The sequence below is a fragment of the Mandrillus leucophaeus genome, unplaced genomic scaffold, assembly GCF_000951045.1.
Source record: "Mandrillus leucophaeus isolate KB7577 unplaced genomic scaffold, Mleu.le_1.0 Scaffold560, whole genome shotgun sequence".
Classification (NCBI taxonomy): Eukaryota; Metazoa; Chordata; class Mammalia; order Primates; family Cercopithecidae; genus Mandrillus; species Mandrillus leucophaeus.
This window is the reverse complement of record NW_012106031.1, coordinates 1,016,099-1,029,630: the sequence shown is the minus strand read 5'-3', so window position 1 is coordinate 1,029,630 and position 13,532 is coordinate 1,016,099. Positions and strand designations below refer to the sequence as shown.

The 13,532-nt window shown below is 36.3% G+C and overlaps 1 protein-coding gene across 1 annotated transcript in view; it reads left to right on the top strand.

The window, feature by feature from the left end:
* The window catches only part of PJA2 (praja ring finger 2, E3 ubiquitin protein ligase), an 81,050-nt gene that overhangs the window by 30,643 nt on the left and 36,875 nt on the right, over positions 1-13,532 (top strand). The window contains exons 4-5 of the mRNA XM_011998206.1: positions 310-510; positions 2,768-3,818. Coding sequence (XP_011853596.1) covers positions 310-510; positions 2,768-3,818 — 1,252 coding nt within the window. The remainder of the gene's footprint in view (positions 1-309; positions 511-2,767; positions 3,819-13,532) is intronic.

Genomic DNA, 13,532 nt, shown 5'->3' with positions numbered 1-13,532 from the left:
GGCCTCCCAAAGTGCTGGGATTACAGGCTTGAGCCACCGCGCATTATAAAAATCTGAAATATCTTGAACCAAATTTTAAAACATATTTTTTGAAGGAAAGAGGCCACTAACTCTTATGATATAGTACTTCATGTTTAATTTTCTAGTGAGTGAAGAATAATGTTTTATAGTACTAGTGAGGTACACTTCATGTTCAGAAGCATATGATTTGATAAGTAATAAAATATAAACTGAAGTAGTTTTCCCCGACAGGTTGCCAGAATAAAGCTCATTGCTGTTCCTGTTTTAATTTTTTAACTTTTTTTTCAGCAATGGACCAAGAATCTGGTAAGGCTGCCTGGCCCAAACCAGCAGGAGGATATCAGACAATTACAGGCAGGAGATATGGAAGAAGACATGCTTATGTCAGTTTTAAACCATGTATGACCAGGCATGAAAGAAGCTTAGGTCGGGCTGGTGATGACTATGAAGTGTTGGAACTAGATGATGTTCCAAAGGAAAATTCCTCAGGTGTGTAACATATAATTATTTAAAGGTTATTAATAGTTATATAGGAATTGGTCTTATAATTAAGTTTTTGGGTGGGTATTATGCATGTCTGTGAGTGCAAATGCAGCACACTTCCTATCAAGAAATTCTATTTTGAAATTATTATTGAATTTAATACTAATGGTGTATATATTTAAACATAGAAGAAAATAGAATATAGCCAATCATTAAAATATAACTACGCTGTCATAGTAGTGATTACAATGTCATAACCTCCAGCCGAAGGAAATCATCTTTGTATCGAAAAGAAATGTTTTGAAATTTTTAAAAACGTGGATCAAGTAGAGATATTTTTTCCCTGCATATGATATTTAAATAACTTTTCTTCTTCTTCTTCTTCTTTTTTTTTTCTTTTGAGATGGAGTCACGTTCTGTTGCGCAGGATGGAGTGCAGTGGTGCGATCTTGGCTTACTGCAACCTCCGTCTCCCAGGTTCAAGCGATTCTTGTGCCTCAGCCTCCTAGTAGCTGGGATTACAGGTGTTTGTCACCGCACCGAGCTAATTTTAGTATTTTTAGTAGAGACAGGGTTTCACCACGTTGGCCAGGCTGATCTCAAACTCCTGACCTCTCAAGTGATCCACCTGCCTTGGCTTCCCAAAGTGCTGGGATTACAGGTTTGAGTCACCGTGCTGGCCTTCCTTTATTTTATTTTATTTTTTTACTTTTTTAGATGGAGGTTTGCTTTGTCAGCCAGGCTGGCATGCAGTGGCATGATCTCGGCTCCCTGCAACCTCTGCCTCCTGGGTTCAAGTGATTCTCCTGCCTCAGCCTTCCAAGTAGCTGGGACTACAGGCATGGCATGCGCCTCCTCACCTGAGTAATTTTTGTATTTTTTGGTAAAGATGGGGTTTTGCCATGTTGCCCAGGCTGGTCTCGAACTCCTGACCTCAAGTGGTCCATCCAGCGCAGCCTCCTGAAGTGCTGGAATTAGAGGCATGGACCATTGTACCTGGCCAACTTTTCTTCTTTTAATTTCATCTCTAAATTTAACTTGACTTGTTTATTTTTTCATCATACAAAATCCAAAGGACAAGGAAGGCTTATTCAATTAAAATTTCTTAGTGATTTGGTGGTTTTGAAAAAGTATTTTGCAGCTATCCCATGTACCATAATTGCACATTTTTGGACTGGATTTGTCTTCTTCCTCTTGTTCTAAGCAAACTTGACATTTCTAGATTATTTTTGCTGTCATATGTAAGAACCTGAATTACTGACTAAGGTCATCCCATTAAAAAACCCTTTGTTCCCAGCTACTCAGGAGGCTGAGGCAGGAGAATTGCATGAACCTGGGAGGTGGAGCTTGCAGTGAGCCAAGATCGCGCCACTGCACTCCAGCCTGGGTGACAGAGCGAGACTCTGTCTCAAAAAAAAATAAAATAAAAAAACCCTTCATACAATATGTCATAGCCAAACTTCAGTTATTTTACAATTCATGAATTTTTATTCCAACAAATCTCTAATGTCTTCATTTTTTATTGTTAGTGGTGATGCAAGATAGTTATGCTTAAAGTAATTTATAGATATGATTTTACTCATGTTTGAGAATTCTCACAGTTGAACTATTACAAGAATCAACATATTGATCTGTTATTTTCAGTCATAACTATAACATATCTAAAGTTAACTTATTATAAATGTATTCAACAATCGAATTTATAATCTAATACGTCTAGATACTGAGATATAATTTTGTGAATTGCCAACAAAACACAATAGGGTCTAATTTCTCTTAGATCTGTAACTATAGTTATTATATCTGTCATAAGTACTTTTGAAGGCTTTTTGTTTGTTTGTTTTTTTGTTTTTTTTGTTTTTGCCTGCATGTAATAAAGAATGTGAGTTTGGAAGTCACTGGGAGGGCAGATTGGTTACCCTAGACTCCACTTACGAGAGGCTTCCCATTGTATAAGCTCTCAAGAGCTTCTCCTTTATATGTCTTGCAGAATGCATTAGATATTAGGATTTAGATAGAAAACCGCCAAAGACATGTGAGGGAGATGATAGTGAAAGGCTATACATTGACATAAATGAACTCATAGAGTAACCAGTCTATATCCCCGGTTAAGTTAAGGAGCATAGAAGTGCTTGGTAAATAAATTTACTCATATATTCAAGTAGGCAATAATTGGTATGATTTCCACTTAAGTGATAGTTATTACATAAAATTTTATCTAAGTTAATCCTTCAAAATATGTTTTCTTTTGTTTTCTATGAAGGTTCCAGTCCTTTGGATCAAGTTGATTCTTCTTTGCCCAGCGAACCTATATTTGAAAAAAGTGAAACAGAAATTCCCACTTGTGGTTCAGCATTGAATCAAACCACTGAGAGCAGTCAGTCCTTTGCTGCAGTACATCATAGTGAGGAAGGCAGGGATACCTTAGGAAGCAGTACAAATCTTCATAATCACTCTGAGGGAGAGTATACTCCAGGAGCTTGTAATGCTTCAAGTGTCCAAAATGGAATTGCTTTGGTTCATACAGACTCTTATGATCCAGATGGCAAACATGGAGAAGATAATGACCGTCTTCAACTTTCTGCAGAAGTCGTGGAAGGTAGCAGGTATCAGGAGTCATTAGGCAATACAATATTTGAGTTGGAAAACAGAGAGGCAGAGGCACACTCTGATCTTTCACCACCAGTTCCCTCATTTAACTGTGAAGTAAGAGATGCATTTGAAGAGTTAGATTCTGTACCGTTAGCGAAAAGTTCTGCTGGTGATACTGAGTTTGTCCATCAGAATGGCCAGGAAATTCAGAGGTCTTCTCAAGATGAAATGGTTAGAAAGAAACAACAAAACAATGCTAGCCAGGAAAGACAGACAGAAAATTCAACTGAAGATGCAGCCTACGGTCCAGGGCATATTTGTAGTGAACAAAATACCAATGATAGGGAAAAGAACCATGGAAGTTCTCCTGAACAGGTAGTGAGGCCAAAAGTTAGAAAACTGATAAGTTCAAGCCAGGTAGACCAAGAAACAGGTTTTAATAGGCATGAGGCGAAACAAAGAAGTGTTCAAAGATGGAGGGAGGCTTTGGAAGTTGAGGAAAGTGGCTCAGATGACCTGTTAATAAAATGTGAAGAATATGATGGAGAGCATGACTGTATGTTCTTGGATCCACCATACTCGAGAGTTATTACACAAAGGGAAACAGAAAATAACCAAATAACACCAGAAAGTGGAGCCACAGCAGGAAGGCAAGAAGTGGATAACACCTTTTGGAATGGCTGTGGAGATTATTACCAACTCTATGACAAAGATGAAGACAGGTAAGGTCACATCCAGTACTTTTTCAGATTGTGTAGTAAATGAAGTGGTTTCTTTCTAGAACCCTGTTTGATGGTTGGGCTATTGGATAAGATCAGGCAATTAGACATTTTGACTTACCAAATATTCTTATTTACTGAATGCTAACCATGCATGCAAACTACTCATTAGAATTTTTCACAAAAAAAAGTTTTTGAGATTTTAGTAGTTTACAGAAATAAGTTCAGATAATGATTATTAATTATTATAAAGGGATAGAGATGCTAGTTAGTTCATGGTATTTCAATTAATAAAATGTAAGATAAACATTTATTGTATTTTTTGAAAACCTACATTAAGCCAGTCTTGGTTTAAAAAATGATTAATGTCACAAATTATTGGTTGGTAATACTTCATTAACATTGCCAGTAGTTACTAATATCACCTGTTTCCCTCTTTATCTATTCTTCTTGTGGTCTTCCTATTGCTAAGTTTATTTTTTACTTATTTTTTTCTTAGCATTCAGTTCTCATTAACAACTCTGTGTGGTAGGTTCCATTATTTCCCTCATTTGTAAATAAGGAAACTGAGGCACAGAGCGTTAAATAACTTCCTAAGGTCACAGAGCAACTGAATGGTAGAGCTGGGCTTTGAGTGCCTGACTAGGTATTCCAGAGACTGTTCACCATTATTCTTTGCTATTTTCAAGAGAACATAAAACTTATAATAAACATTCTGATTGCTCTTACAAACCTGTATCTTTTTTTTCCAAACCATAAGACAATAGAAACAAGAAAAAAATGAAGAATTTCTTTGTTCAGTTGTTGAATTTCCATTACCTCAGTGTCCAGATTTTCATGAGTCCTTGTAAGCTAGTTGCACCCCTGACAGTGCTCAATTATAGTGCAATTGCAAGATTTTATTAGCTAGTAGAAATAATTGTGTGGTTTTTTTAGCTAGAAAGTACTATGGAAGAAATATACCATTTTGAATATGAAGGCATTTTAATTCATGTCATAAAACAATTCATTTGGTTTTCTTCGGACATATGAATTAAGTTACTATAATACAGAATGTGTAATTTATTATAAAAAATATTTAAAATGTAATTTCTGCTACTCTTTCAAAGTTTGTAAACTTTAAGGGTTAGTAAGTAATTTTTGTATGATACATTGTTTTTAAGCTAAGGGTAAAGATTTTTTCAGTTCAAGCCCACAGTCTTTTATTCAGTATCCACACTTCTAAAAACAGAAATTGGACACAAAGCCTGACTTGATGTTAACTTCCTGGATAAGCAGATCTGGATCTGAATTGAAATGAGAGTATTTTTTCAAATATTTGTGTATTTTACTGCAGAAATATGATTATGTTTGATTACTGTGTGCTGGCCTGGACCACGCTGGGGATTGTTAAGTAGTATTTCTAAATCTGGGAAATATATATAAAAATTCCAAAACACATTCAGCCCTAAGATTTTGAATTAGATTGCAAGTCTCTAATATTATACCTCTAGGTTACTATTTTTTTTAAAAAAGACAAAACTTACAGTCTTTGATAATTTATTTTTTTGAAAGTGTAAGGTACTTGTATTCTTTTCCCCCAGTTACTCTTTTTCTTCTTTAAGGAGAATCATTTAATTTGGCTGTACCTTTGTCATTTTGGGCAAAATAAATACCTCTCTTCTGCTTGCTTTTTATAGTCGGTTATAATGTCTTATGATGAAGTTAATGAAATTGTTATGTTGTTTGCCAACCCCTAGAGAAAGGGTAGTCTTCCTGGCTCCTGGATTTTAAACTGATTTTCTTTGTTTTGGGGGTGGTCAGTGGTAGAAGTGTATTCTTTGCCTGGAAGGACCCTGGACTTTTGATAGTTATAAGGTATTTTCTTAGTTATTTGTAGTTCTGGTTGTTCCCTTATTTTTAATTTTTTTTCTTAAATGATGTCAATATTCTGAACCATGGTGTGTATATATATATATCACATATATATATATATATATATTTTTTTTTTTTTTACAAGCACAATGTGTAGTTGGGAAAAAGACATTTACAGTTAATAGAAACTTTGTCCTTTTAAATTGCTAGTAATATATTAACTACAGAGCCCGTGGTTAGGGTATGCCAAAATGATGGAACTACTTGAGGATCATTCTTTAAGACACACTGAAATGCTGAAAACACTTAAAAGTTTTTTGTTTTGTTTTGTTTTAAAGAATCAGAATAAATTCTAAAGGATAATGGTTCTGCCTAGGACTGTACTTGTATTTTTATCCATAGCCTTAAGATATGTTTTAGGATCTCAAACTGTCTGTACAGACAGTTTTCTGTACAGACTGTTCTATTTCTGTACAGAAACTCCATTTCTATGCTGATGTTTCCTGTTCCTCTACCCTAATTCCCTGCAAAGGATTATAATTGCCAGGGTGCCTTTTTAATATGGTGCCAGCTAAAGGTTGGAATTTAATAGCTGTATACTCCTATTTAGTTTCATTTTGCCCTTGTTCATCTCCCTGATGTTTCATTGTCATCCTGCCTATTTCTTGTATTAGTAGATTGGAGAAATGGTGATACTAGTCTTCTCAGGTTTTGGATGGAAAGTGTAAGAACTGCTGCTTAATTTGAGTCTGTGAACTTTGAGTTTTCTTTGTAAAGCTTAAAAAGTTGATATACTTGAAAAGTTTTTTTGTCATGCTTATAATAGCCAAAGTAGAACTCATCAAGAATATAGCTAAAGTTCATTGTGGCATTTTAATTTTTTTATTATTTATTTATTTATTTTGAGACAGAGTTTCTCTCTGTTGCCCAGGCCGGAGTGCAGTGGTGTGATCTCAGCTCACTGCAACCTCCACCTCCTAGGTTCAAGCAATTCTTCTGCCTCAGCCTCCTGAGTAACTGGGACCACAGGCATGCCATCACGCCCAACTGATTTTTGTATTTTTAGTAGAGATGTGGTTTCACCATGTTGGTCAGGCTGGTCTTGAACCCCTGACCTCAAGTGATCCACCTGCCTCAGCCTCCCAGAGTGTTAGGATTACAGGCGTGAGCCGCTGCACCTGACCAGCATTTTCAGATATAGGAACTTTGGCTACTTTTTTAAAAATATGGAATATATATTCTTTATAAGTAGAAAAGTATTTTAATGAATTCGTGATTGCCTTCTTCCCTGAAAAATTCTAAATGATCACTTAATCACATCTGAAATGTTACACTCTATGGGATAAGCATTGCAGCCAGTAGCATTGCTCTGAGCTGTTTGACAGGAACTGAGCCCCACCTTATTAAATTAGGACTCCAAGGGGAATTTTAATAGGCAGCATATAATTACCAGACTTAGAATTAGACCAAAGAGCTAAGGTTAGTACCCTGCTCTTTTGAAGTATACCCTGAGAAGTTTAGTAGCTGTTTGAGGATAATATCTTGAGTTTAAAAAAAACCTTTCAGCAATACTAGCACATCTTAACCTTGGGCCTAACTGCTTTGAAGAGAGACATGCCATCTACTGACCATTCCTTATAGCACTTGGGGTTTCTTGCAGAATTTTTGTGTTCTTAGGGCCTAACTTTGCTTAAAATTAAAAAAACCTTACTTAAGGTACAATGTTGGGACAACTTATTTTGTTGAAGTTGTTGGGAAATAAAATGATTATTAGCCATTTAGTTGACTTTGTTATGATACATTAAAAGATTTGTTGAAGTCTTCTTAAGTGCCAGACTTTGTTCCAGGTGCCCTGTTAATGCAAATCGTAATGGTCCCTGTTCCCTTAACGTTCACTAGCTTTATGAAGAAGACAAAATATACATATTTATATTGTGAGGCTGAATTAAGTACCTTTCCTCTTCTGTGTAGATTACCTGAAAGCCACAAAGAAAGAGTTTCTCTGAGAACTTGGTACTACCCACAATAAATAAAACATCTATATGCAGCTAAGGCACAGATCTTAAAGCACATGCGCTGACATTTTAGCAAACCTTTTTATCTTGTTTTCAAGTTCATAGAAGTTTGGAAGGAGCACATCAGGTGTAAATGTGTTTGTTCTGCAGATATGCTAGGGAGTTCATGGGATTACAATATCCTGATATTAAGGAAAAAGACCAGAAAGTGACAAAAGGCAGGCACAATTCAAAAATCATAGCCATCTTGGCCTTATTAATAAAATTAAGCAGACATATATTGGGACATAATCCATTTGTATCACTGTATGACATTACAGTTCAGTGTTAATAGTGGTAAAAGTTCCAGAATGTTTAGATTATGTCAGATAACAAAATATTTAAAATTTCACTTTTTCCTAGGCTCCTATAGTTGAGTTTCTTATGGCTATGATAAATGCCAGGAAGAACAAACTAACAAGTACCTTGGGGAATTATGGAATGAGAGATTGCTTTTGGTTGGTTTTATGTTTCCATAGCTTATTTCTGCCTAGGATTTGTACATAAATTTTGTCTATAATTTCATTCTGTATATGAAGTTTTTTTAGCTCACAATTGGGTGTATACAGTGTGACATTTGAGTAAATTATAGTCATCTGCATTTTAAATACAACTCTTAAGTGCTAAAAGGGGTCAGTACCAGTGAAGGATCATATGAAGATCAAAGTAGTACTTAATTTAGTTTTTACTTTGAGAACTTTTAAATGTGTCACTCACCCGCTTTTAAAATCTAGAACGAATGGATCTTCACTATTCCATGATCATTTTTGTGTCCTGTTTGTTCTGTTGCTTACTTCTTAAAAAGTGATGTTTTTTCTTTTTCTTTTTTTTTTTTTAATTTGAGTAGGAGTCTCACTCTGTCACACAGGCTGGAGTGCAGTGGCGCGATCTCGGCTCACTGCAAACTCCGTCTCCTGGGTTCACGCCATTCTCCTGCCTCAGCCTCCCGAGTAGCTGGGACTATAGGCGCCTGCCACCTCGCCTGGCTAATTTTTTGTGTTTTTAATAGAGACGGGGTTTCACTGTGTTAGCCAGGATGATCTCGATCTCCTGACCTCGTGATCCGCCCGCCTCGGCTTCCCAAAGTGCTGGGATTGCAGGCGTGAAAAAGTGCTTTTAAATCTTTTCCCTTTTTGTTTTTCCTTCCAGGTACTCCTAGTGGTTAACTTCATTTCTTGTTTTCCTATAGAAGTTAAAAATGTATAAATGTGAATTTTCTTATTTTCCTCTTCTCCATATTAGGGGATAGTAGTATTTATTTGTATTTTTAATTTCCTCTTCAATGAAGAGAGGTAGCCCCTCTCATTCTGTGCCTATAGTAATTTCTGATACTTCATCTAATTGTCCTTACTCATAGGTTGCTTCCCTCTATCTCTCAACCTTGAGTTTTTCTCTATCTTGAAGAAAACCTTTACTTTTTCTTGCTCTCTCTGTTATTTGCCTGTTTGTGTTTTCTTTTTCACCGCTGAGTTTTAAGAAAAAGTTTTCCGTACCTACTGCCTCTATTCTGTCACTATCTACTCTTCTAACTGCCTTGAAATCCAATTCCTAATATTATTTCTATATTCTTTTTTATTGAGGTAGAGTCTCGCTTTGTCACCTAGGCTGGAGTGCAGCAGTGCACTCTCAGCTCACTGCAACCTCTGCCTCCTGGGTTCAAGCGATTCTCCTGCCTCAGCCTCCTGAGTAGCTGGGACTACATGTGTGCACCACCATGCCTGGCTAATTTTATTTCTCTTTCTTTCTTTCTTTTGTATTTATTTATTTATTTATTTTACAAAGTCTTGCTCTGGTTGCCAAGGCTGGAGTGCAATGGCACCATCTCAGCTCTCTGCAACCTCCACCTCCCAGGTTCAAGCGATTCTCCTACCTCAACCTCCTGAGTAGCTGGGATTACAGGCGCCCGCCACCACGCCCAGCTAATTTTGTATTTTTAGTAGAGACCGGGTTTCTCCATGTTGCTTAGGCTGGTCTCAAACTCCCAACCTCAGGTGATCCGCCTGCCTCAGCCTCCCAAAGTGCTGAGATTACAGGCGTGAGCTACCGTACCCGGCCCTATATTCTTTAATGTCCGTGGTGACCTCCTAATTTCCACATCCGTTTGTCTTTTCTCAGTACCCATTTCCTTTGATTTCTCTGCACTATTATGAAAAATAATTGCAATGTTAAAGAAGCAGCTGTGTTGTAGTGAGCTGCACTGAGTAAACAAGAAGTCTAGTTCATGAAATAATTGAAAAACAAGATAAGCGATTTTATACAGAAAGGTCCTGAAAGAAATAGAGTCTGATCTGGGCCTAGAAGTGGGGAAAAGGTGAAGTGATTGTAAAGATGTTCCTGATGGCAAGAGGAATGGTTGTAGTGAAAGTTCACACTTTGAGGACACTGTTTGAAATAGAGCATTCATGAGTTGGATGCAAGAAAGTACTGGAATCAGATAGCAGTAAATTATAAGTGCTGTTCAAAGACATTTAACTTTTTATTCTATAGGCCACTATTTCCAAAGTGGGTGAAATATATTAAGTGGTACACGAACAATGTTTTTAATTTTAATCATTATGTATTCATGTTAATGGAAAGTAAAATATAGGTAGCACATCAAATCCAGGACTTAATGGCTATTGCTTATCCTAACTAAATGTATTTGAGTTTAAAAAAAAAAATGTTAAAAAAAAGATTTGCTAACAGTTATTGGTGGCTCATTATTTATCAGGCATTGTTAAAATGTTTTATATATATTAATACATATACCCTTTACATGAACCCAGTGAACTATTAAATACTGTTGTTTTATTCACCTGATATGTGAGACTATAAAGGCATAGAGAGGTTTTCATAGCTAATAAGTAGTGGATTCAAATCCAGGCAAACTGACTTCAGGACCTGTATTCTCAACTATCATACCTTAAGACAGAAGGCAAATGTGCAACTGCCACAAAAATTGTGAGAATGATAGGCAAATGGCTTGTTTGTGAAACTAAAGCTGTAGCATTAGGGAAAAAGAGCTGTTAAAGGTTTTTTGGAGTAATACTATAAACGTACTGTTTGATATGTAAATTGAAGTGATGGTAGTATTCGGAATGCATTTTGAGGGAGTGGAATTAAATTTAGGAACACCAATTAATAATTGACTATATAGGTCTAATTTGGAGAAAAGCATTTGAACCAGGGTTTTACATTTTAGGAGAAACGGAGAAAAAGGAGCTAGACTATAAGAGCCATTGTGCAGAGAAAGAATGGAAAGTAAGAACGGATTTGAATGTGGGCAGTTTGTGAAGAGTCAAAAAATAAGTGTTTGCAGAATGAGAGCATGGTGATAACATTAAAAGATAAAAAATCAAGAGAGGGATTCATCTGACAGATGAATTTCATAATAGAATTTTTGACAAGGAAGGTGAAAAATCTTAAAATGCTTAGAGGGTAGTTAGTGATAGGAAAAGCTTAGTGTGGTGGTTGGGGCTGACTGGGGATATACATTTAAAAGTTGTCTCCTTAGCATTGAGGGTTAGGTATCATGAGTAATAATGATATAGGCCTGGGGTCTGCAAACTTTTTCTTAAAGGAGCAGATGGTAAATATTTTAGGCTTTGGTGACTAAGAGGCAGAATTAAAGATAAACATGTGAAACCCATTTTTAGCTCACAGACCATTAAAAAACAGACAGCAGAGCCAGATTTGAACCTAAGCCTGTAGTAGTTTGCCAATCCATAACTTTCCCAAAAAATCCATAATTTTGCCAATCCAGTAGGCTTGTTGATTATTGATCATAGACTTTCCTCTTGTATTGAAGTTTAGAGATACTCCATGAGTTATTTGATTAATATGGAAAAGTGAGGGCTTTTTTACGTTACCTCTTTGGACAGGATCATATTCTGAGTGAAATTTGTTTTTTTTTAAATGAGCTTCTCTTTTATGTATGTTAGGAATTGCCACAAATTTATGTAGAAATCTTGCCCTAATTGTTAAAGACATATTACAATAGGAGTTGGTAATTTAGCTTTGAATTTTATAAGGTTCTTAGTCAAGGAAACTTAGCTGAATAAGCTCCTTTAAAACAAATTTCTGTGTTGGATTTTTACACTTACATAAGTCTAGAAATTGTTTATATTAGATTATTCTTTGGGTCACAGAAAATTGTACAGAATACAAGGAACTTTGGCTTAGACCCAGCTGAAAGAACACCTTTTAGTTGCTATGCCTAGGTTTTATAGCTTTCCTTTTCCGGGATGTTAGTGCCCTGCCATCCATTGTTTACTGGAAATTGGCAATTGATTTTATATTTTTGCTTCTATTAAACTTCTCAGAGCTTAGATTAGTGCTACTGTTTGTTAATAGCATCTTGATCTTTTGAGTGCATCTGTTAATAAAAGAAATCACTAACTGCATATTAATGACATAATAATCATTTTAAAATATAATTTTCCTGCCAATTATCACTTCCTTTCAAAAATGTAAACTAAAATTGTTATTTTTGATTTTCCAAGTCAAGTGAACATAGAGAAATCTTTGAGGAGATTCTTAACCAGAATGGTTGATATGGTTGGAGGGGGCATTTAAGACTTACTTTCAACACTAATAAGTAATATTTTAGCCTTTGGTAGTTATAAGATGACTAATTCTTTAAAAGCTAAGAGTAGTTAAATGTAACCAAGTTGACTAAAGCTAAATGTAAAAAAGTAATTTTCTGTGCTTTTTTTTTTTTTTTTTTTTGAGAGGGAGTTTCACTTCTATTGCCCAGGCTGGAGTACGATGACGCAATCTCGGCTTATCGCAACCTCCACCTCCCGAGTTCAAGTGGTTCTTCTGCCTCAGCCTCCCGAGTAGCTGGGATTACAGGCATGCACCACCACGCCCGGCTAATTTTGTATTTTTAGTAGAGACGGGGTTTCTCTATGTTGGTCAGGCTGCTCTCGAACTCCCGACCTCAGGTGATCCGCCCACCTCAGCCTCCCAAAGTGCTGGGATTATAGGCATGAGCCACCATGCCCGGCCTGAACTGAAACTTACTTCGTATTCACGGTCCTACCTAAGGACAGTAAAGTTTTGCCAGTACTGCTTTTTATGCATTTGAATGTCACTTCTTTAAAAGTTCTTTGGGAAAAAGGAAGAAAAAAGACAGTTAACTTTTTATTACATGGTAATAGTAGAAATTTATTCATAGAAAATATGTCATTAGTTGTCACTATATAATTTGAAAGTTGTTACAGTCATATTAGATATGCAGTAAGTCTACTTACATTTATTCCAGGTAGCATTTAAGATTACCAAATTGTACTTAAAAGTTTATTTAGAAATATGTCTAAAATATGACAAGCCCCTATCTAGGTACCATGGATGTAGTGAAAGAAAAAGTAAAGTGATATGTTCCATAACTTGCCATGTGCCATATTCTTTTCAAAGAGTCATACTCTGCTGCATGCATTTATTTGTTTAATAGTCTAAAGATTGAATTAACACCTAACCGAAGCATGTGTGGCATCAGCAGTCCACTCTATACCGTGATGTCTGGTGTGTTAGTTCATCCATGCATTGCTATAAACAAACACCTGAGACTGGGTAATTTATAAAGAAAAGAGGTTTAATTGGCTCACAGTTCAGCAGGCTGTACAGGAAGCATAGTGGCTTCTGCTTCTAGGGGGGCCTCAGGAATCTTCCAATCATGGTGGAAGGCAGAGGGGGAACAAGACTTCTCACTTGGCAGGAGCAGGTGCAAGAACGAGTGAGTGGGGAGGTGCCACACACTTTTAAACAACCAGATCTGGTGAAAACTCAGTCACTATTGCAAGAACAGTACCAAGGGGATAACGCTAAA